This window comes from Lynx canadensis, chromosome E1 (assembly GCF_007474595.2).
Source record: "Lynx canadensis isolate LIC74 chromosome E1, mLynCan4.pri.v2, whole genome shotgun sequence".
NCBI lineage: Eukaryota > Metazoa > Chordata > Mammalia > Carnivora > Felidae > Lynx > Lynx canadensis.
In genome coordinates, this window is record NC_044316.2 from 2053270 (window position 1) to 2074971 (window position 21702).

The window sequence follows — 21702 nt, forward strand, 5'->3', positions numbered from 1 at the left end:
AAAAAAAAAAAAAAAATCCAGGAAAAAAAAAAAAAGCCACAGTTAGACCTTCCACTCATGCAAACCGGCAAAGAAAAAAAGGTGGGGGGCATGTGGAAGGCAGGGGGCCCACAGTAGAGTCCCCCCACTTATCCCCCCAAAAAACCACCTTTGAGAAGAAAAAAAAAATGGGAAAAACTAAATGCGAAACCAAGGGACATGGGGAGTTATGATGGGGGCAGGGGTGACCCCAGACCTGGCCTCAGGAGAGAGAGGAGGCCTGTGGCCCTGCATCCCTGCAGCGGGGTGCTCCTTGAGGGGGCCCTGACTTCTGGAATGTGTGTGGGAGAAGATGGGGGAGGGCAGGCGGCCCCCGGTGGGTGTGTGTGTGCGTCGGGGGCGGGCAGGGGCTAGGGTCCTACGGAGCACGGGCTCGGGACCAGGAGCCCGGCTCCTCCCCAGACCCCAGGTTCCTGGGGTTCAGGAGCCCAGTTCTGGGGTGCGGGGTTACATGCAGGGGAGTGTCCCCCCTCCAGGGCTGGATCCGGTTAGAAAGGAAATAAATAAGAAGGGACGGGAGGGAGGCCAGGGGGTGCGCAGGGCTTGGGCAATTCAGTCCAGACCAAGGGCCCGGGGGCCGGAGACAGGGCGAGTTCAGGCCACACCAGGGCGGGAGTCAGAGTCTCTCTCGGGCCGGGACCCAGATGTAGGGGCCTGAGAGGTCCTCGATGACACGCTTCACCTTGTGGTAGATCTCCTCAAAGCTGTCGCCCTCCACGATGGCTGGGGGGACGGGGGGGACGGGGAATGAGGCCAGAGCGAGGGAGGGACCCCTTTCTCTAACTCTCCAAACCCCGAGCGGTGGGGCTGCCCCCCACCCAGGGAGGCCGCCTTTCTCAACCGTCTGCCAGGCGCGGCACCGGCCTGGGATCTGAGCAAGGGCCACAGCCTCACCTGAGAAGCACTCTGTGAATTCCTGCTCCAGCTTGGTGGCTCTGTCGAAGGCTTTGCGAGCTTGTTCCTCCGTGATCCGCTTATTAATCTCTCTGTGGAGAGCGAGGGAGACGCAGATCTGAGCACGGGTCCCGCCCCACCTCGTACCTCCTCCGTCCCGGCAAGTTCAGTCGCAACCAGTGTTTTCTGATTGGGAGCACGCAGCGAAAGACACAACTCCCCGTGTCGTCTCCGGGGCCACCAATGAACCCCCACCCCACCGCGCGACCCACCCCGGCCGGGTGCGGCCACTCCGGGAACCTCTCCAGAGCCTCATCCTTCCGGCCCTTCAGCCCCAGTGAAGGGGCTCGGACTCTAACTCCCGACAGCCCCAGGGGCCCTGCTCGGCCAGCAGGTGCATGCCCCAGGGGCTGCTGGGAGTTGCAGTCTGGCCCAGCCCGAGGCTGGAGAGGAAGGGACAGGCCTGGTCCCCTTGGAGGGCGGCTGGGGCTGCTGTCCAAGGTTCTGAGGGGAGAGTTCGACACAGGCCCAGGGCCACAGATGCGGGGGGGCGCTGAGGGGAGGCCACACCCCCCCCCGAGACCATACTCACAGCACATTCTCCAGGGAGCGGGGGCGAATGAAGATGGCGATGGGGTGCAGGTGGGCCGCCTGCAGCCGCCGCACGGCATTGGCCGAGACATCGAGGATGCAGTGCTTCCCCTGGGGGCAGGCAGGGGGGGCGGAGGGGGACCAGCAGGTGGCAGGAAAGGACGGACAGAGGTGCCAGGACAGGACGCGGTAAGTGGAAAGGTGGGGGATGGGAGATTGGCCAAAAGGAGGTGACATGGATGTCAAAAGACACGTGGCCAGAGAGTCAAGGTGGGAAGGAGGTGAGAACAGACAGAGTTAAAGACAGAGAGAAAGAGGAAGGGGCAGATGGAGAGCAAGGGAAGAAGCCAGCACAGGAGGAGAGGATTGGAGGTAACGAGGGAGGGGTGAGGCATGGGCAGGAAGGGGACCCAAAAGACGGGGCAGAGCAAGGCCAGAGGGGCAACAGTGAACAGGGTGGAGGGGTTGAGGGCAGGAGCAGGAGAGAGGAAGGGGGAGAAGGGAAGTAGGATGGGGGGGGCAGACAGATGGAAGAAACAAGGAGAGACAGGTGGGAGGGAGAAGAGGCAGATGGAGAAAGGAGCCGTGGAGGGAGAGAGGGCAGAGTGGGGGGCAGTAGGGAAAAAGAGGTGGCAGGGGAGTGGGAGAGGGGGGTGGAGACCCCAGGAACAGGCAAGGCCAGAGGGCCACAGGGGAGCCAGACAGAGGGAGGGCACCAAGGTGGGAAGGCCAAGCCACCAAGGGCAAGGCCACAGGAAGAGAGGAGAAGTGGGGCAGGGACGAGGGAAGGGGGGGAGAGGGGACAGATGGCGGAGAAGAGTTTGGGGTCAGGCAGGGAGGGAGGGAGGCAGGGGGAGCAGGCAGTCAGACAGAGTTGCCCGAGAGGAGAAGGAGGCGGAGGAGGGAGTGGAGACCCAGCAGGGAAAGAGACAGAGAGAGAGAGAGAGAGTTAGAGAGAGCTGGGGGGAGGCCATGGGGTGGGCGGGGGAGGAGGAAGAGGCCGGGTGCCCGCGGGTCCTACCTGCTCGGCCACCTCCCGCACGGACTGGACGCTCGTTCCATATAGGTGGCTGTTGTACTGGCCGGCCTCGATGAACTTGTGCGCCTGAATGTCCTTCTCCATTTTTTCCCGGGAGGACACGAAGTGGTAATCCCGGCCATCTATCTCATATTCCCGCTTGGGCCGCGTCGTATCTGCCAGGAAGTCACCCCGCCCCCCGAAGATCTAACCACCGTCCCTCTAGCTTAAAGCCTGCCTACATCAAACCGCGCAAGGGGGCTGCTGGTGAGACCGAGACTCAGAGGGGCTGGGCCACCTCCCCCCACACCCCTTCCAGGGCCCCCAGGTCTCCAAATGGGGCAGCAGAGCGGATGAGAAGCACCCCTTCTCTGAGAATCCCTGTGTCCTCCTGCACCCCAATGCCATGGGCCCCACCCCCATCTCCCTTCCCCACCCCAGGGCCCGGGCGCTCACGGGGAACACAGGATCCGAACTTGTCGGGGAACTCGGACAGAAGGTCATCATTGGCTCGGTCCTTGGTGGGCCCAAGGATGATGATGGGGCGAGCATAGTGCACTGAGGACAGAGAGCCAGCTCAGGCCGGGGGCAGAGTGGGGAGCAGCCGGGGCTGGGGGCCGGGGCTGGGGGGCAGAGCCAGGGAGCAGCTGGGGAGCCGCTGGGAAGCAGCTGGGGAGCAGCGTGGCCGGGGAGCAGCTGGGCCGGGGAGCAGCTGGGGGGCAGCCGGGCCGGGGGACAGCCGGGCTGGGGAGCAGCTGGGCCAGGGAGCAGCTGGGCAAGAGAGCAGCTGGGCCGGGGAGCAGCCGGGCTGGGGAGCAGCTGGGGAGCAGCCAGGCTGGGGAGCAACCGGGCCAGGGAGCAGCTGGGCAAGAGAGCAGCTGGGGAGCAGTCGGGCTGGGGACCGGGGTCGGGCCAGGACTCACCTTCCATCTGCGTCACCGTCTCATAGCTCAGAACGGAGTCTTCTCGACCTAGTGGGAGGCAGGGCGTCTGCGAGGGGCTGGGAGACAGGGATCTTGGGGCCCCACGTGGCCTTCCTGAGATGTCAAGAGAAGCTCAGGGCTCCCTCACCCCCGCTTCGCAAGCTGACCCTACCTACCCTGTGATCCAGAGCTGGAGCCCCAATCCTACAGAGGAAGAACAGAAGGAGTGGGCCACGTGCTTGGTGGGCCTCAGCCCCGAGTCCCCCGCTCCTCCACCCGAGCCCGCTCCCCCGCCTACCTTGGCCTTTAACCTTGACCACTCCCGCCGTTCGACCCTGTGGGGGACATGGGGGGATGGGAGGGTAGAGGAATGGCCACTGAGGGGCCCTAGAGCCCTCCCCTCCCCCGGGCCAGCTGATAACACCACCTCCCGGCGGCCCCTGGGCCCCAGGACTCCTCAATGACACGTCTGCTCCAGAGGCTCACGGGAGGGAGGCTGCCCAGCAGACAGGCCTCCGAGGGGTCAGAGGGCAGGCCCGTGGCCTCTGCTGTCCGCCCGGGGACCCCTGGGACTGGAGCCCCTGTGGCAGGAAGGCTGCAGGCCCCGGGAGCCTCACCGCCGTTTGCTGGGGATGAAGCCGATGTCATCGGCCTCGCTGTCGGGGTGGACCCGCCGTGCCTGCCACCACTCCTCGTCACTGGCGTCGAGCACGTGCAGCACGTCCCCAAAACGGAAGCTCAGGGCCTGGCTCAGGAAGCCACAGTCCTTGGTCTTGTCGTAATCAAACAGGGCCCTGCAGCGTGGGTGGCCGTCGGTCAGACACCGCCTGAGCTCTCTGGCGCCCCGACACCCAGCCAGGCCTTCTGGCAAAGTGTGGCCACTCACAGCCCTCCCGCAGGGGCCACGGACCCCGAGGAGCCCCCCCACCACCGTGTGGGGAGCAAATGCTCCAGTGTGACGCACAATCACAACCACTAAACGCCACTCGGGCTGCACTGTGCCAGAGATCACACAGGCTCTGGATCCCGTGCAACTTCTAGAGCCAAATCTAGAACGCCGCCCTCCCAAGAACGCAGTCTGCAGGACGCATGCAGGGGACAGTCGGGGAGGTACCCCGGAACGTGCTCGAATTCAGAAGAAGGAACAGGGCCACTCTTTGCTAACCCTGCCCATCCCCATCGGTACCAAATTCCCGTCAGTTACGTCATGACCCCGGGGTCCAGCCAAGGGAGGGCCGGACCGTGTAGGCAGCAAAGACAGAGCACGAGAACGGGACCGAAGGGGACCAAATGGAAGAGGCTCTGGGACCACCCGGAGGCACCTGGGAGCCACAGCAGACCGCCCCCAGGAGCCCACTGGAGCCCAGCGGGGAGGGGGGAGGGAAGGGCCGAGCAAAGTCTGAGAGCAAAGTCTGAGCGGGTGGCGGTGCCGGGAGGGAGGAAACACTGGTTCAGCAAGATAAAGGGCTCAAGGACTCGAGGGAAAGCAATGAGCTCAGTGTGGGACGTGTCGAGTGCGAGATGCCTGTGGGACACCCCAGTGGACGCGTCCAGAAAGCAGATGACCAGCAACGCAGATCTGGACCTCCAGGAAGAGGTGGGGCCAGAGCGGACGGGAGCCCCGAGGGAGAGAGAGGGTGGGGAGAGAGAGGCAGGGGCCACAGAGCTGATGCCCGGGGAGCAGGAGACCTGTGACCCCCTCCCCTGCAGGCGGGGGCAACATTCCAAACAGCCGAGAGGCATCCCCCTCCCCACTCTGCCGGGCAGTAACCTCTGAGTCACCCAACTGTGGAGGTCCTAAGGGAAGTGCCAGGCTGACTGGGGGCCAGAGGGCAGTAGGGACACTTGAGGCAGACGCTATTTTCCAGTTGAAACTATTTCCCAGTGCTGACCTGAGCAGCGGGGCCCATGAACGACGGCTGGGCGTCAGGCCCGGGAAGGGGTCGGGGGGGGAGCCAGGCAGGGTTCAGGGCCAAGAGCTGGGGCGGAGGGAGACACAGAACAGAGAGGCGCATCCGACCTGATGTAGAAACCCCTTTTGGGGTTGCTCCGCAGGGAGGCGGTCCCTGAGCCCAGGCTGCTGTTCATGAGCTGTTCCCGAAGGTCGTGGATCTTGGCCTCGAATCGGCTGTACTCTGAGAAAAGGACGAGAAGGTTCCTGAGCTCTGGCCCCACCGGAGCGCTTCCGCCTCCCTCCCTTGCCCCCACTGGAGCCACCAGCTGAGGAGACCGGGCTCTGAGGACCCTCTCAGCTCACGACGCGAGGAGCTTCGGGCCCGGTACCTTCTGGTTTATACTGAGCGATGATGGTGACCGTCTGGCCCGCGTTCTTCAAGGCGATGGCAGCCTGCTCGTGGCTGGCACTGCGGAGGTCAACACCGTTCACCTAGAGACAGCGGGGAGGGTGAGTCGCCGGGGACGGGGACCAGGCCCCAGCCCCGGAGTAGAGGAGGGGTGTGGGCAGGGCCCGGCCTTCCCTCACCGAGAGGATCTGGTCCCCCTTCCGCAGCTCCCCGCTGAGGTCCGCAGGGCCACCGGCCAGGATGAAGGAGATAAAGATGCCCTCACCGTCCTCGCCACCCACAATGTTGAAGCCCAGGCCCGTGGAGCCCCGGTGGATCACTATGCGTCTCGGTTCCCGGGGAACGTCTTCCTCCCCCAGCAGGTCCTTGGCCACCGGGGAGTAACGCCGAGGGGAGGTGGGGGTCATGGATGTGGGGTAGTCGGTACCCAGGTAGCTGCTGTGACTGATCTCGTTGTCCAGGTGCTGGGAATAAGCTGAAAGATGCGGGAGAAGGGGTGAGGGCGCTGCGGGCAGGACCCACGGCCGCCCCACCTCCTCCCCAGGGAACCAGGAGAGCCAGACTCGGGTGACGGAGGCATTTCTCTGCCAGATAGTAGGGCGGTGTGAGGGGGGCGTCAGATCCCAGCAGTGTTGGGGGGCAGGAGTGCACAGGCCACATGAAGGGCTGGTTCTCCCGAGGGACGGGGCGGGGGGGGGGTGGTGGTCATCGAGTTGAAGGTTATATGTCCTCCGTACGCCAGGGGTGGCCAAGTGGAGGGGAATATTAGCACCAGGCTTTTGGGGGCTTCCTTGTGGGTGCTGGGTTTCCTCAGATCTCTCAGTCTATAAAAGTCCCCCCCGCCCCTCTCCGGTTTTTCCTGCTCTTGGCTATCCATTGGTCGGGAAAACTAGGTCATCTGTCTGATAGAATTTCCCACTTTCTACGGGAGAAATTCTTTTTCAGTTTTTAAAATTTTTTTTTAAGTGCCGTGTTTTTATTTATTTTTGAGAGAGAAAGACAGAGCATGCGTGCTCAGGGCCGGGGCAGAGAGGGAGAGGGAGACACGGAATCCAAAACGGGCCCCAGGCTCCGAGCCGTCAGCACAGAGCCCGACGCGGGGCTCGAACCCACGAACCGTGAGATCATGACCTGAGCCGAAGTCGGACAGACAGTTGGACGCTTAACTGACGGAGCCACCCGGGCGCACCCCCTACCGGGGAAATTCTAAGGGGGAAATCACCACTTCCATCTTTGGGCTGTTACCGTGTGCTTCTGCCCCGTTCCTCGTATAATTCGATCTAGAGGCTTTGTCAGACTCAAGTTCAATTTTGTGTCACAAACACTGCATAGGTGACGCTACGCACTTTCCACCAGACCACAACGGGATGCAAGAATGTCTGGTTGCCTTAGGTAAGACTGACTGGCAGGTTCAGCTGTCGTGGGGCTGACCCACCCATCTCTATGCTCTCACCTGAGAGCTTTAGTGGCCACTGAGGACCGCTGCCTCCTTCTGATAGTTCAGAACCCAGTGATATTTCACTGGGGATTGCAAAATAGAATATTCTACTCTTTTTTTTTTTTTTGGAAGAAGAAACACTTATCGGTGGGAATGATTCGACAGAAAAGAACTTTCTCACAGTTTGTGGGCTCGAGCCCCGCATCGGGCTCTGTGCTGACAGCTCGGACCCTGGGGCCCGCTTCAGATTCTGTGTCTCCCTCTCTCTCTGCCCCTCCCCTGCTCATGCTCTCTCTGTCTCTCTCTCAAAAACAAAAATAAACATTGAAATAAAATTAAAAAATAAATAAAAATAAAAAAATAAAAAAGAACTCTCCCATATCAACCATTTGGTGATTCTGAGGTACAGTTTGTACAGGACCTGACTCTGTCCCCGCATTTGCCGGTTTTCATTACGAATGGGCCCCGAGCATCCTCCAAAGGTGCCCAGTTATTCTTAAGCATCATTATGATCTCATGGACCTCCACCTATTTGAGGAGTTGTGATTGAATAACCAGTGGGAGCCCCTCCTGCGTCGATAACACGCCCTAGAGTCCTGGGTAGCTTTACTGTTTTTCTAGCCTGTAAGATGTTACAAACTCGTCTTGTGCATTTCCGGCACAGGATCTGGAACAGGCCCTTTCTCCAAGGAGCCAAGGTTCCTCTTGGGAGGAGAACTACTCTCCATCACGTGAAAGAAAACTCCTGTGTCCTTAGTTTACTAAGTTTTCGTGTGAAAAGGGATGTTGAATTTCCTCAATGTCTTTTCCCGCATCGATTTCAAATGACCTTACAATTTCTGTCCGTTGTTTAATACGATGAATCATATTAAGAGGTCTCCCAATACAGAAGTGCTTTTAGTTTCCCGAAGAAAAAAAAAAAAAAACCTACTTTGTGACGATGTTATTCCCTTCATTGGCTGCTGTATTTGGTCTGCAACTACGTTCCTACAAAGTTTTACCTCTCTATTCAGAAGCAAAATTGGGGTTGAGTTTCCCTCTTTTATGTTATCTTTGGGACCCTTTGAAACGCCCTCATAAAATGAAACGTGAACCTTTTTATCTGTCCTCACGCTCAGAAGGAGCAGAAGAATGATCTATTCCTTGAAGAGTTGAGAGAAATTAGCTACAAAACCATCTGGGCCTTGTGCCTTCTGGGGGAGAGACTGTCGACAAGCTTTTCTAGGTCTTGAACGGTAACTGATTTTTTCACCTACTCTCCAACCCAGAAGAAGAGACATTGTTTCTATTTTGTGGGGAGCATCTGAGGAGGAACACTCACTGGGATGTCATGGGGGTAACTGGGATGGGTCATGGGAGGCTTTGAGGTTTGGAGGGTTCTCACAGGTTGTGATGTCTGGGGGAGCATAGCTGTCACTCAGGTAGGCATTGCTGGGCTTGGCCACCTTCAGGTAGACAACGTCATATGTGTTCTTCAGGGCTGCCACGGCGTCCTCGTGCATGACGTCCTCCAGCCCCACACTGTTGACCTGGGGCCAAGGAAGGAGAGCTCAGACAGAGCCAGAAACAGCCCCAAGACAGACAACACCGTGGGAGAGGTGCCAAGGAGGACGGGGCCTTCCCGGGGGGCCAGGAGGCGAGACCCAAGTGTGGGCTGGAAGAGTGACAGGGGTCCTCACCGCTAGAATCTTGTCCCCAATCTGCAGCCTCCCGTCCTTGTGGGCGGCACCCCCTTCGATGATCTTTGTCACGTAGATACTGTTATCTCCGGGGATGTGTTGGTTCCCTACGCCCCCCGCGATGCTGAAGCCAAGACCTGGATGGAGGGGAGGACAGAGGTGGACGTCCAGGTTGGCTGGGGAGCCGGCGTTGGGGCGGGGGACGGTCGGGATGGGGGTGGAGACACAACGGGTCACTACCTTTAGGCCCCTTGATGAGTTTGATCTCCATAAGCTTCTCAGCTGGAGGCTTCCGCCGCATGACGTAGAGGCGGACGATGGAGCCCGCCTCCTTGAGGGCCTCCACCGCGGCTGAGTGGGTCACCTCCCGCACGTCCACCTCATTCACAAACAAGATGCTATCGTTGACCCTGGAGGCAGCGAGGTTGGCCTGAGCCAGGAGCTTCCTGCTGCCCTAGCCCTCCCTCTCGAGGGAACCGGCACCCTAAGCCCTGTGTCCCCTCCCCACCTGAGGCGGCCGTCCTGGGCCGCGGCCCCGCCAGGAATGATCTTGGTGATGAAGATGGACGGGTCGTCACCAATGTGTGGGTTGTCGGTGCCGCCTGCGATGCTGAAGCCCAGACCTGAGTTGCCCTGGGCAGAAGGAGGGGAGGAGCGTCAGCCCTCCTGGAGGCCCGCTCCGGGCAAGGCGGCTCGGACTCGGGCGGGGGCATGGGCCAAGGGGCCGTGACGGGAGCAGGAAGGGACAAGACTAAGGACTAAGGGACTGGCCACCTAGTACACACAGGCACAGAGAGAAGCGTGACAGGGAGCTGGGGGGACCTCAGGGCGGGGGGCGGGGGAGCCTGCTCACCCTTTCCAATGTGATCTCCTCGTATTCCATTTCCCCCTCCGTCCCGTTCACCTGCAACTCCAGCACGGACCAGAAACACAACACCAGTGAGCCGGACATTCCGACCTGAGCACCGGCCCCTCCCCTGCTGCTGGGGCCCAGGCCCTCCCGCTCTCCCTCCATCCTTCTCCAGTGGCCCCAAAATCTAAACAACTCACATATCCCGGGGCTTCTAGGGTGTCTGTGTTGACAATCACAGGAGGAGAATTGGCCTGTGAGGGGAAAAGGAGATGAAAAGCTGCCTGAGCCTTGGTTCAAGAGGAAGCCTGTCATCGAGGGTCCCACCAGCCTGGCTACCCGTTCGGGGTCCCCTCTTGAACCAAGCCTGCTCTTGAACCCCTCGAGGCCCCAGCTCAACCCGTATTGCGCACACACACACACTCACACGTGCACGGCCCTAACGCTGCCTGGGCCCGGGCCCCCCTGAATGTGGAAGGAGGTGTCTGAGAAGCGGGAAGGGAGGGAGAGACAACCAGATGGGGGAGCAGCAGGTGGTAAAGAGTGGGGGGGGGGCAGGCGAAAGGGGGAGCTTCTCACCGGATGTAACACCACGGGATGCTACTGCCTTATGCGCTACACATACACCCCAGTGCTTACGCGTCCCCCGGGGCCTGCCCCCCATCCCTGTCCCTGTCGGCCCATATGCACCCAGGAGCCTTGAGAACCCTCCCTCGGATCTGCCCCTCACCTTCCCACACATTTGCCCTAAACCCCGGGTCCCGGGAATCCGGGGTTCCCCCAGCTGCAAGCCCCTCCCTCCTCACCCACCCGCCATCCAATCCACCCCTTCCTCCAAGGACTCTGTTGCCTAGCGATGGTATCTAAGCCCAGCCAAGGCCTGGGGAGACCCACCTCCAGAAGGCCCTGTCGCCAGGACAACGGGGGTGGGGGTGGAGTGGGGGGCGGGAGATGGGCGTGGCCTAGGAGCGATCAGACTCCCAAAGGCAGAGGGGATCCGCTAGCCCCGCCTCTCCTACCCGGGGCCCCGCCCCCCGGCAGCCAGGGGAGAGAAGTCCAGGCTGAAGAGGTTTGTGGGTGCAGCGCGTCCTGAAGGGCCCCGTTCTCCCTCTTGTACGCCCCTCACCCTACGCAGTGCAAAAGACGTCAGGAAGGGGGAGTGGTGAATGACATCCGGGTCCTATCTTCTCATCTACTCCCCCCACCCCAACCTCCATTCCGGAAAGGGTTAAAGTGGGCGTACCCAGGTCCTGACGTCAGTCGCCTCGACGCGGCAGGGTCTCTAGACTCTGGGGCGGGGCCAGCTTTAGGCCGGTCCTAGGGGCTTCCCCAATTGCCAGGGCAACCGAAACCCCGTCTCCATGGCAATGGGAGAGGAGGCCAAGAGCTTCCTTCCGGGGTCCCCAACCTATCTCCTCCTTAAACAAATATTTATTTGGAGCCTACGAAGCGCGAGGCAGTCATCACGGATTCCCCAAACTCCTCGATCCCCCCCCCCCCAAAGGGCCCCTGCTCTCTCCTGCTATTTCTCAACCCTACAGGCTTCTTCTCAAGCTCTGCGATAGATTTCAAACCCGCAAATCCATTAACACCGCCAACCTCCGACCCTTCAAATCCCAGCAAATGCTGTTATCCAACCAATAGCCACGGCCAAAATCCCCTCCACAAGGCTGTCCTCCGTCCCCACCCCATCCTTGTCCTAAAACCTCCTTCCCCAGGCCCCATCCCTCCTCCTTGGCCACCTGCCTCTGCTTCCCACCCCTCCCTCTACAGCAGCCCACACCCTGCACCCGTATCCCTGCCCCACCTTCCGTTTCCATCTTCCAACCCAGCCTTGGCCCTCCACCGGCTTTCAGTCCTTATCCAGCATCACCGCTCCCCCCCCACCCCCAACCCCCACTAGCCCTCCTGCTCAGTGTCCGGCCCTCATCCTCCACCCTAACTTCTGACACCCCAGAGATACCCACTCTCCCTTATCCAAGCTTCAAACCCTGGACATTCTGTCCAAACCACAGTCCATCATTCTCAGTCGATCCCCGATCTCAACCTCTGCAAATTGAGACTTTTCCTTGTCCCCCTGGCTCGGGCCTGGTCCCCAGACCCCCCCCCCACCCCCCCCACCCCCGCTGGCTGGCTCAGGGCCACCAGCACTCTCTCCTCTGCTTCCCTGTTTTCCTGCACCCTGATCCCCACACTCGATACCACCCTGCACGCCTCCCTCTCCCCCATATCCCCTCCCCAGGGAGCTTCCTGGCCCCACCCCACAAAGAGCGACTCGAGTCTGCCTTCCTCCACTCCTTGCAGCTGTCACCGCTTCACAGGAATACTCTGTGCTGTCTCCTCACCTCCAGGGCCAGACTTCTGTTCCTCTCCATCGACTCAACCTTGGCCCTGATTTCACAGCCTCACCCGGTCAGCCCCAGGGCCTCTCCCCCTTTTGGGGTCTCTCCATTTTGCTACAGGCCAGAGAACCCTCTTTCTTTTCCTCCTCTTCCTCACCCCAGAACCTACCGCGGCCCCCTCCCTGCCTCCCCATCTCCAGGTTCAGAAAACTCCTCCCTGACTTCGTGGTGAAACGTCTCCAGCCTCGCCCTCCCCAGGGCATCCTGCAAGATTCTGGAAGGCCACCCCTGCCCCCACGGTGTTCCCCTCAATGTCACAGCTTGCCTGGGGCCTCCGGCCCTCCCCATCCTGTGCCCCCAGAAAAGAGGTGTGAAGGGGAAGAAGATATATAGTTGGCCTGGAGGAGGGAAGGTCCCAGAGACAAGGCCTCCCCGGGACTGGAGAAGGGAAGACAGGGCGTGGATAATATAATGGGGGGACGGGAGGGGCTCGAAGAAGAAAAGGGTGGTGGCCGGAAAGGGGAGAAGGGACGACTAGGGGACGGTCACTGCCAGAGGGAGAGCGGGGCCCGCCGAGGAGGAGCGCGGAGCCCGCCGAGGGCCTGAGCTGGGGATCAGGGAGGGAGCAGGAGAGCGCGTGGGAGGAAGAGAGAGACAGCATCCTGGGAAGAAGCCAGCCAGCCAGCGGGAGGGAGAGGCGGGGAGGAGGGGAGGGAGCCCAGGAGGGGCGCAGAGGCCGAGGCAGGGGACCGAGGCAGAGAGGCCCCACGACTGGGAGTCTCCGACCAGACACATGGAAAGGGCTGGAGACTCGGGCACAGGCAGAACCAGGCCCAGAGGCCGGAAGTGGGGGGAGGAGGCGGAGAAGGGACAGGAGCAAATGCGGGCAGCTGGAGCTCCGCACGGAGCTCAGGACACAGAAAACGGAAACGGAGGTGGGGGGTGTGAAGGAATGAAGAGGGCCCGGGGTGGGGGGCGTCCTGGGGGCGCACACCTCTCAACACACGTGCGCGCAGGCACGCGCACACACGCACTCGCCGGCCTTAAGCTCTACGCCCGCCCCCCCCCCTCGTCCGGCCTCTGTTTCTCCTCGGTGGGGACAAGGTGTTTCCGGCCCCCCCAAGCGCCCCCTCTCCGGGCCCCAGCCGCCCCGCCCCAGCCTCCTCCCGCCTACGGCTCTCGCCCTACCGGCCCTTGGGGGTGCTTGTGGCTCCGAGGCTCCGAGCGCCGCACTGGGGAGGGGGCCGCCCGAGTCTCCTACCTTGAGGGGGGAGAGGTGGGCGTGGCCCACGACCCCGTGGCCGGCCTCGAGGTGGGACAAGTTCCTCTCCGCCACGTGCACCAGCTCGGGGGCGTTTACCTGGTTGGGGAGGTGGGCCGGGCTGTGCTCCAGAGGGGGCGTGTCTTCATCTTGGTAGCGGTATTTCTGGGGATGGGGACCGAGGCGTCACCGGGGCCGGCCCAGCGCCTCGGGCTCCAGGCCGCCCGCCCGCCCGGCCGCCTCCTCTCCCGCCCCCCCCACCCCCACGCCAGTGCGGTGCGGAAGGCCCTGGGGCCTGACCAGTTCCTCCCCCTCCCGGTCCTCCAGCCCATTGGCTCCCCTCTCTCCACCCTCCCACAGCCCCTCTCCCGCCCCGGACCGCCACCTCTCGGCTCGGCCCAAATCCCAGCCCCTCCCCCTGCTCCCCCCCACCCCAAATCCTATCTCCCCCGTCCCCCGAGCCTTCCACCCGGCACACCCCCTCCTCCGGCCGCGGTTTCTCCCGCCTGGCCCAGGCCTTCAGATACTAGTCCCTGTCACTGCGCCAGCCCTCTGACACGCTGAACCCCCATCCTCGACGTCCATCCCCAACTTCTCTGCCTCCCTCATCATCCTCACCCCACTCCCCCGGTTTGTGAGCTCCCTCGTCCATCTTCCAGCTGCCGCGCCCCTGGTGTCTCAGCTCACTCCCACCCCACCCTCACTGCCTCAGTCTCCCCACCGCAGCCTCTATCTACCCCAAGAGCTACTGGCTGTCCAGCACTGGCATGCCAGACAGAGGCAGGGACCGCAGTCAGGCCCTTCAACTAGCAGGTAGCTGGCATCAGGCCCCCAGGCAGGACAAAGCTGAACTGGTCCAGCTCCCCCTCCACTGGCCCAGCTGGTTCCCCAAGTAGTCTGCACAGCGGCCCCCACGAGTCTGGCCCCATCCGTACAAACGCCCGTAGCCCAGCCAGTTAATCGGATATACTGGGAGCAGAAGGGGGAGGAACAGACGCAGTAGCGCTCAGGAGGGGGACAGGAATGGGTGTCTTCCAGGCTGGCTGGCCGGGGAAGGAGGCGGGGAGCTGGGTCTCAGAGTCCATTCCTGGTCTCCCTCTGGCCTTTAGGAGTGGAAGACTCAACATGACCCCGAGTCCCTTCCCAACCAACCACCAGCCATCTCACCGGCCTCCTCTGCTAGCTTAACAAGGACATCAGTAAATGAGATTAACTGGGGGCCAGAGAGAGAGGAAAGGGGCAGCTGGAGACAGCACTGAAGGGCAGCGACCCCGCCTGGGTCCACCCACCTCTGCCGCCGCCCTCCTCAGGAGCCAGCCCCCCAGAGAGGCAGAGCCCCCCCCTGCCCCCCACCAAGCCCCAAGCTGGGGGGGGGGGGAAGAGCAGGGTTCCCTGGGGACAAGACAGAAGACCCCGCCCCCAAGTACACCTAGGTGAAAAGAGAAGGCAGAACTCCCCTCTCAAAAAAAGCATCTGAGAAGCTGAGTACCCCAACATTTGGAGGGCAACGTTTGCACGATCCAACTGGAGGCAGCTTATCAAAGTCAATGCCTGTTAGTAGGATTCTGAAAACTCTGGGGATGTAACCCAAGTTTGGCCGTGGCTTAAGGGCGCAGCAAGAGACTAGGAGAAGGAAAACGGTGCTGGCAACATGAAGCCTCTCCCACCCAGGCCAGAGATGAAGCACCTCTGAGAAGGAAAATAGGGGCTCATCAAGGTACACCCGGGTTTCTGGCCCGCAGACCTGGAGAGAGAATCCTGGCCCCCAGGGTTCAAGACCATGGGCACAAAGTGTAGAGAAGGAGAAGTAAGGAGGGGGGTGGGTATGAGCTACGTAGCCCCCCTCAAAGGCTAGGCCATGCTGGATAACAGAATTCCACAACCTGGAAGAGGCTGTCCATCCCACACCCTGAAAAGGTGGTCTGCAGCCTGGACAGTGCCCCAGAACTGGGGGTCCGGGGGGACGGGCGGAAACAGCTCCCCTGTCCACTTCCCCAGAGTCCCATCCCCTGCGTGGTCATGAGGCAGGGCCCAGGGGCGCAGCTTCTAGTCTCCCTGAGTCAGGGGAGGGTCTGAGTCCACCGCCTCTCCATCTTCAGCCCACCTCGCAGAGGGGATCCCTGAATCTGGTGAAGAACTGTCAGGGTGCACAGAAAGAAAATGGAATCACAGAAACTGGTCATTTATTCTAGAGAGGAAACAAAGAGAAGTTTTTATCACAGTGAGACTGCAGACACGTCTCCCTGCCCTACCCCCATGGGGTGGGGGCTGTCTAGGACTGAGGGAAAGACTCCCCTGCATTAGGAGACAATGTGAGGGACCCACATTGGGCACAAGGGAAGGGTACAAAAGTCCCCAGAATGTGGCTGAAGGAGGTTAGGGCCTATGTTTGGTCCCTGGAAAATTTCAGAGTACTGTACATGTAGTAAGGGCTTGGGGGGAAGAAAAAAAACGTCTGGAGGGGTGTGGGGGGGGGGGAAGAGTAATTCCAAAACTGCAGACTGGCAGGTGGGGGTCGGGGGCAGCACCCCTCAAGCCCAGATTACAGGACAACTAAAGCAGGACAGGAAGGAAAGGAGGATCCCCTGTTTTACCCCAGTGGAACTCTGGGCCCCAACCGCGACAGTTCCGATGGTATTGCAACCAGGTCTGAACCCCCAATACATTAGGGCAGAGGCAAGGAAAAGGCCTGGGGGTCGCTGTTGTTCCTTTCCCCTTGGCCCTCGCGTCACTGGAGCCCCAGTTGCATAGAATGACCTGGAACCGAGGCTTGCACCCCCAAAATAGAGGGGTGTGAGTGAAAGGGGGATGTTGATAAGAGGGGCGACCCACTGCGCCTGTCCGCGAGACACTGCAACCCAGAGACCCCGCGCCAAGCAGAAGTAAGAGCGACAGCACTTGAAGCTTGCACCCTGAGATTTGGGGGGTCCGGGAAGAGGGGAGCGGGGCCGGAGCCCGTACCGCGGCACGTACCACGCAGAGACACATGGAGGCGAATCTGTTCCGAGCCGACATGGAGAAGGGGAGGGGGACTGAGGGGAGGGGACGGGTGGGAGAGCAAGGGTCCCAGGGTCGGGGGAGGGGGAGGGGCAGAGGGGCGGGGGCTGCGGCGGACGCGGCGACTGGAGGCTGCGGCCGGAGGGGGGGGGGAAGGCGCCTGCGCAGTGCGGGAGAGCGTCACGATGGGAGAGAGGGGGTGAGGGGAGACCCTCTTAGCCATCAACTTCCCAGGTTCCAGCTGTTTCTCTGTGGACTTCACCTTCCACAGTATACTCCTATTCGGAACCCCAACAGAAACACTCCTGAAATTTACCGGCTTATAGCTGTAATTCTCATCTAATTTCCTGCCCCTAAATTCACCAGGTCCTTAAAAACTCCCAAAGCTCCATGGACCACTCATCTCTACTGGACTCCTAAGGTGCAGGAAAGAGGAAGCACTCCACTCTCACCGTAGAGGGACCCCCCCCCCCACACCCCCCAGGATCTAAAATGCCTCCCAAAAGCCCCACCCCCCTCCCTCCCCAAGGATTATTAATAGGGACCGCATCCCCTCAGATGCCGAGATATCTCCTATTCTAACCAGCAGTCCAGCCCCATAACTTGATAGCCAGACAATGCTTTTCAGGAGTTTAAGGACCACAGACACGACACCGGCTGTCTCCTCAAATTAAACCACCGTTTAAATCCTCCCTTTCAAAATCATATCTCCCAACCCACCAACGGAGACCTTGACATTAGTGCAAATATTACCCTTTCTATAACGTCAACATCCAAATAAGCAGTCCTCAAATTCCTTTGGGGTCCCCTGTCCAAATCCCTGCATCTAATGAAATACTCATGATTTTCCAGTATGCACAGCCCCAGTACCACCAGTGGGGTGCCCTGCTGGCTCCATGGGAAGAGGACACAACTCTTGATCTCAGAGTCTTGAGTTCAAGTGATCTCCCCTGCAAGTGTGGAGATCACTTAATAAATAAACTTTAAAAAAGAAACACTTTAAAACAAAAACACAAAAAACAAACACCCGACTCCAATTTCTGGGAGTATTTAATGTATCTTAAAGCTGGCCCTCCAAATTCCATTGTAATCTCTTCAACTTATTCCCAAACCTTTAAATTAATAGATCTTTCCCTATCCCTTTTCTTCACCCCTCAAGTTCACACATCACTGCTCTCTCTGGCTGCCCTTCCTACGTCTTCACATCACCTCCGTGATTCTGAATTCCAACATTGCTACAGGAGTGCTCCCAAATAGATCTACCCCCCACACCCAAGCCTCAAAAAATATTCACCAAAGTAAGATCTGGCCTGCAATTTGCAGTGACCCACAAATCTTCCACAACACCCCAAAACGACTGCCTCAGAGGTTTCCATTTTCTCCCAAACAACTGAACCTGAAAGCCTCTCTTTACAAATATTATCCCATTGAACGCCCACCTTCCCAACTCTTAAAGCCCACTGAGCAGTGGCCTCAAATCGGCTTCTCTGGCTTCTCTCTAATGCCCACACAGGGCAGAGAGGACAGACTGCCCTAGAATCTCGCCCATGTCCCTCCCTCCCCGTTATCGGAATCTGTTAGATGCGCCCCCAAGATGACCCCCAATGCCCTAGTTTCGCATCTGGGTAGAATGCTTGGATCCTCAGAGGGAGCCCTTACGGAAGAGCTGAGCTCGAAATTCCTTCTAGAATAGAAAACGCACAGGTCCTACTTCTCCACCAGTGGGCGCTGTGGCCCCTTAAGACCCTCCCCCATCCCCCATTTCCTTTTTCCCTCCATTTTCCGTTTCCCTGTTGCCTGGCAACGCAGCAATCAAGGACTTTGCTGTCGCCTAGCAACCGTCTCCCTGGAACAGAGAGCTGAGGTAGGAGGTTGTGCTCTGATGAAATCTGAACAGGCCTCCATCTTAGGAAAACTGAGACGTCAATCGCCCAGCCTTCGGATTCTCCTTTCCAAAGACCCCCGCACCCCGCAGTTCCTCAGACAACAGGCCCCTCAAAACCCCGTCTCCCTCCGGCGCATGGGACCACGCCACGCCCCTGCCGGGTCAGCCCCGCCCTCATTTCGGTCAGGATACCCAGCCCTCAGGCCCCGCCCCATTCCGAGGGCTGCCACCGCCTCCCTCGATAGAGTAAGCCAGACCCCACCCACCTGCCTCCAAGAGACCACGCCCCCGTCCACTTCCCGCCCATTCGCTCCCCCGGCCTCGCCCACACTGTCCCTCCGCCACGCCCCTGTCCGCCAATGAATGAGGCCTTTGGCCACAGTGCCCCGCCCCCGGCCTCTCAGCTTTGCCCAATAAGGACCACCCGGAGGGTTTAACCGCTTCGCCTCCGGGGTCCGGCCCGATACCCCCGGTCTTTTCCCACTCTCCCCCCTCCCCCACTTGTTCTGCTCCGCCCTCCGACACCCTCGCCCGGCCCTCAAGTCGGCCACGCAACTTCAGTCGTCGCCGGTTGCCATGGCAACGGCGGCAGCAGCGCGGGGAGAAGGGGGAGGGACGGGGGCGGAGTGGGAGAAAGAGATTCTCAGAGGCAGACACCGGCAGAGACCCCGGCACGGAGTAAGACTAAGTGATAGCTCTAAAGGCGGAGTGAGCACAAAGCACAGGGCCTGGCGCATGGTAGGCATTCAATAAGTGTTCCTTCAATAACTGCGACAGGAATCTAAATATAGGCAATGAAAGATGGAGGGCTCTCAAACGGAGCTGGGAAGCTCAACCACCGCAAAGACTGGGCACCCCCTACCCCGCCCAGCGTGTTGGGAGCGGGGGACGATGGGGGTGGGGCTGGGGGGGGTGGGAAACAAGCCCCTGGTGCCCCCTGCTGGCTCCTCTCGGCTACCCCTCCGCTGCCCTGGATAGAGATGTACCACAACTCCCAACAGCCCCACGGACGGCAGCCCTCTAACAGGAGGGCTCCTGTGCCTCAAGGCCTTATGGGAGTTGGAGTCCTCGTCATCCCGAGACTGACAAGTTTTCCGGCCAAGGAATGTGGCAAGCTCTGGGTCTCCTCCACGCCTCTGTAAAACCCCAAATGCATGATTGATCCTCTCTGCGCAAGGCTCCTTCCTTCAGGGATGCTCACTCTGGGCTCCATCGAAGAAGTAGGAGTCTGGAAGGGAGATGAATAAACTCCCCCTCCCAGAATAGCTAGGCAAGCCCCTCACCCTCGCTCGCACATGTGTGTGTGTTCACATGTTGGAAGCAGGGCCCACACATTCCAACTGGCTTTCTGGGTACACCTGTCACCCGGAGGACCACAGCCAGGGAGCCTAAGGCTGAGGGGCAGGCTGAAGGCAGGAGACAGGAGAAGCTAAGGATCAGACAGACATTAAAGGAGACCAGGCCAGAGAAAGTGAGGCACAAAAATCCACCGAAACCACAGGGAACGGGGGAAGCAGCAGCATGGGAGAAAGCCTGGACCCCACAGAAGGGGCGGGGGGGGGGGGGGGGACGCAGACAAGCAAGTAGCTCTGGAGGGGGGTGGGGGCTCCGGACCTAAAGGTCCTCAGCCTCCAGTCTCTTCCATCCATGCTCACACGTGCACACTGCATGTGTACACACATGTGTGAGTTTGTGGCAGGGAACATGTGTGTCCTCAGCTCCCTCCCCTGAGAAGCTGCAGTTCCCACTAAATATAACCCCCTCCCCAGCCTGTGACTCACCCGGACCCCGCCTCCCCGGCCCCCACTTCCTGTCCCACCCCCCAACCCCCAGCTGCCTGCCACCCGCCCAAGCCTCCCTCCACACACCAGGCACCCAGCTTGCCAGTCCCAGAGTCTCCCAGCCAAGACCTAGGTATATTGCAGCACCCACCAGGAGCTTGCCCCATGCTCCCCATCCAAGATCTGCCCCTTCCAGGCTCGGACCACAGGGACGCCCTCGTCCGCTCCTCACGGCTGCCAGGCCTGCCCTGCTCCAACTCCTTTTCACCCGGGGAACCTGAAATCCAGGTGTCCTCCCCCACCTCGATCCCAAGTGTCAGGGGTAAGAGGAACATTCCCCTTAATCTGCTCTTCTCCCTTTCCCAACACGGGGAGGATACGGTGTGGGAGGAGGCAGGGATATTGAGCACCTGCCCGGGGCCACCCCCAAATTCTGCACCACCCACCCGGTCCCCCTCCTCAAATCCCCTGTCTCCCCAAAGCTCTCATCCTCCTCAGGGTCTGGCAACCTCTTCTCCCTCCCGGGGGAGTACCCCAAACCCTCACCTCACCTGGTCCATTCCCTCAGGTGGCCCTGTGGCAGGCCCTAGCCCTCTGACAGCTCCCAGCTATCCCCGTATTCCATATGATCCAACCCTAAATCCACAGTTCCCTCAAATCGAGAGTACCCCCGAATGCATCTACCACAAGATGCTCGTTCCATAGCTTGAAGGCCCACCCCTTCTCCGCCAGCTGACACCCCCAGACCAGTCAGGCACTCACAACCAATAACCTTCTACCCCCATGCCAAGAGCCCCCTGAAATTGCACAAGACACCTACAAGCCAGTCTGTCCCCCAGGAGGGAAGAGGACCCCCCCCTCACGTAGTCCACCTTCCAATGCACAAGAGCAGGACTTCCATGTGAGCCAGGCTTCTCCTTAAATAAGTCTCCCTCAAGCCTCGTTGGCGAACCCCAAAACCCACTAGCCCCCCCCAAACCACAAGCCAGCCCAAATTTTCCATTTCTCTACAGGTACAAAGGGATCACCCCAGGGGGCACCTGTGGCCAAACCCAGCATTATCTCAGATGTGAACCCCAAAACTAAATCATGACCCCCAAATACATCTTCTGATGCTGTCACTCCTGGGCCCCCAGCCCCAGGTTAGGCCTGCCTAACCCCTCCCCACAAACTCATACCCTCCCCCCCCAGCTTATAGCCCCCCCCCCCATCATGCTTACCTTGGTTGTCACTATACAGAGACAGTCCATGTTGGGGGGGCTGGCCGCGGCGGCGGGTAAGGGGCTCTGACTTCATCGGAGTTTCGTTCCTCCCCTCCGTGGGTTCTCACCCCTCCCCCCTCCGCACCCCACTTTTGCAGGGGGGGCCAGGATGGGGGGAGGGGTGAGAGGGGAAAGAGGGGGTTGGAGAAGGGACGGGGAGGGAGCGTGGGAGGGAGGGGAAGGGGGCCCTAAAAGGGGGTCCCCAATGGAGGGGAGGGGGCTTGGGGAGCACACCCCGATTCTCAGGAGGGGCGGGGGCACCGGGGGCTGGCAGCCCCGGAGTTCGGGGGCTGGGGCATGAGCTGGGGTGGGGGAGGGGAACTGGATTTCGGGGAGCCCCGGGGTAGGGGGGGGTCTTGCCTAACGGCCAGGGGCTAGGGGCCGTGGCGGGGGAGTGGGGTGGGGGGGGTCGGAGGCGGCAGCGGCCGAGGGAGCCGTG

At 60.5% G+C, this 21702-nt stretch overlaps 1 protein-coding gene and 1 long non-coding RNA gene across 8 annotated transcripts; one reads left to right on the forward strand and one right to left on the reverse strand.

Moving 5' to 3' along the window:
- DLG4 (discs large MAGUK scaffold protein 4) lies at positions 1 to 21376 on the reverse strand. Of its 7 annotated transcripts, none has more exons than XM_030296123.1 (20): positions 21222 to 21375; positions 13339 to 13503; positions 9936 to 9989; positions 9739 to 9789; positions 9394 to 9518; positions 9126 to 9295; positions 8886 to 9022; positions 8591 to 8735; positions 5948 to 6243; positions 5749 to 5851; positions 5486 to 5600; positions 4083 to 4259; positions 3764 to 3800; positions 3642 to 3669; positions 3466 to 3513; positions 2999 to 3100; positions 2546 to 2718; positions 1526 to 1635; positions 934 to 1025; positions 1 to 762 (listed from the first exon to the last, which is right to left on the reverse strand). In XM_030296123.1, exons 1-20 carry the CDS (start codon positions 21249 to 21251, stop codon positions 656 to 658), a joined length of 2265 nt encoding a protein of 754 aa, XP_030151983.1. In that variant the 5' UTR covers positions 21252 to 21375; the 3' UTR covers positions 1 to 655. The 7 variants fall into 7 exon arrangements, with proteins under 7 accessions (XP_030151983.1, XP_030151982.1, XP_030151985.1 ...); XM_030296122.1 differs by having other exon boundaries at positions 9739 to 9798; XM_030296125.1 differs by having other exon boundaries at positions 13438 to 13503; positions 21222 to 21374.
- Positions 9444 to 15996, forward strand: LOC115501190. The gene is made up of 3 exons (XR_003964743.1): positions 9444 to 9541; positions 15572 to 15575; positions 15986 to 15996. It is a non-coding gene; the product is annotated as an uncharacterized LOC115501190 (long non-coding RNA).
- Positions 21377 to 21702: the final 326 nt, after the last annotated feature.

Excerpts from the sequence above, each read along its gene's own strand:
- DLG4 (XM_030296122.1), bottom strand. The coding sequence starts at position 21,251 with ATGGACTGTCTCTGTATAGTGACAACCAAG. Across the intron at positions 13,504-21,221 it reads TCTGTATAGTGACAACCAAG|AAATACCGCTACCAAGATGA; the intron begins GTAAGCATGATG and ends CCCCATCCCCAG. Across the intron at positions 9,799-9,935 it reads CCCTAGAAGCCCCGGGATAT|GAGTTGCAGGTGAACGGGAC; the intron begins GTGAGTTGTTTA and ends TGGTCCGTGCTG.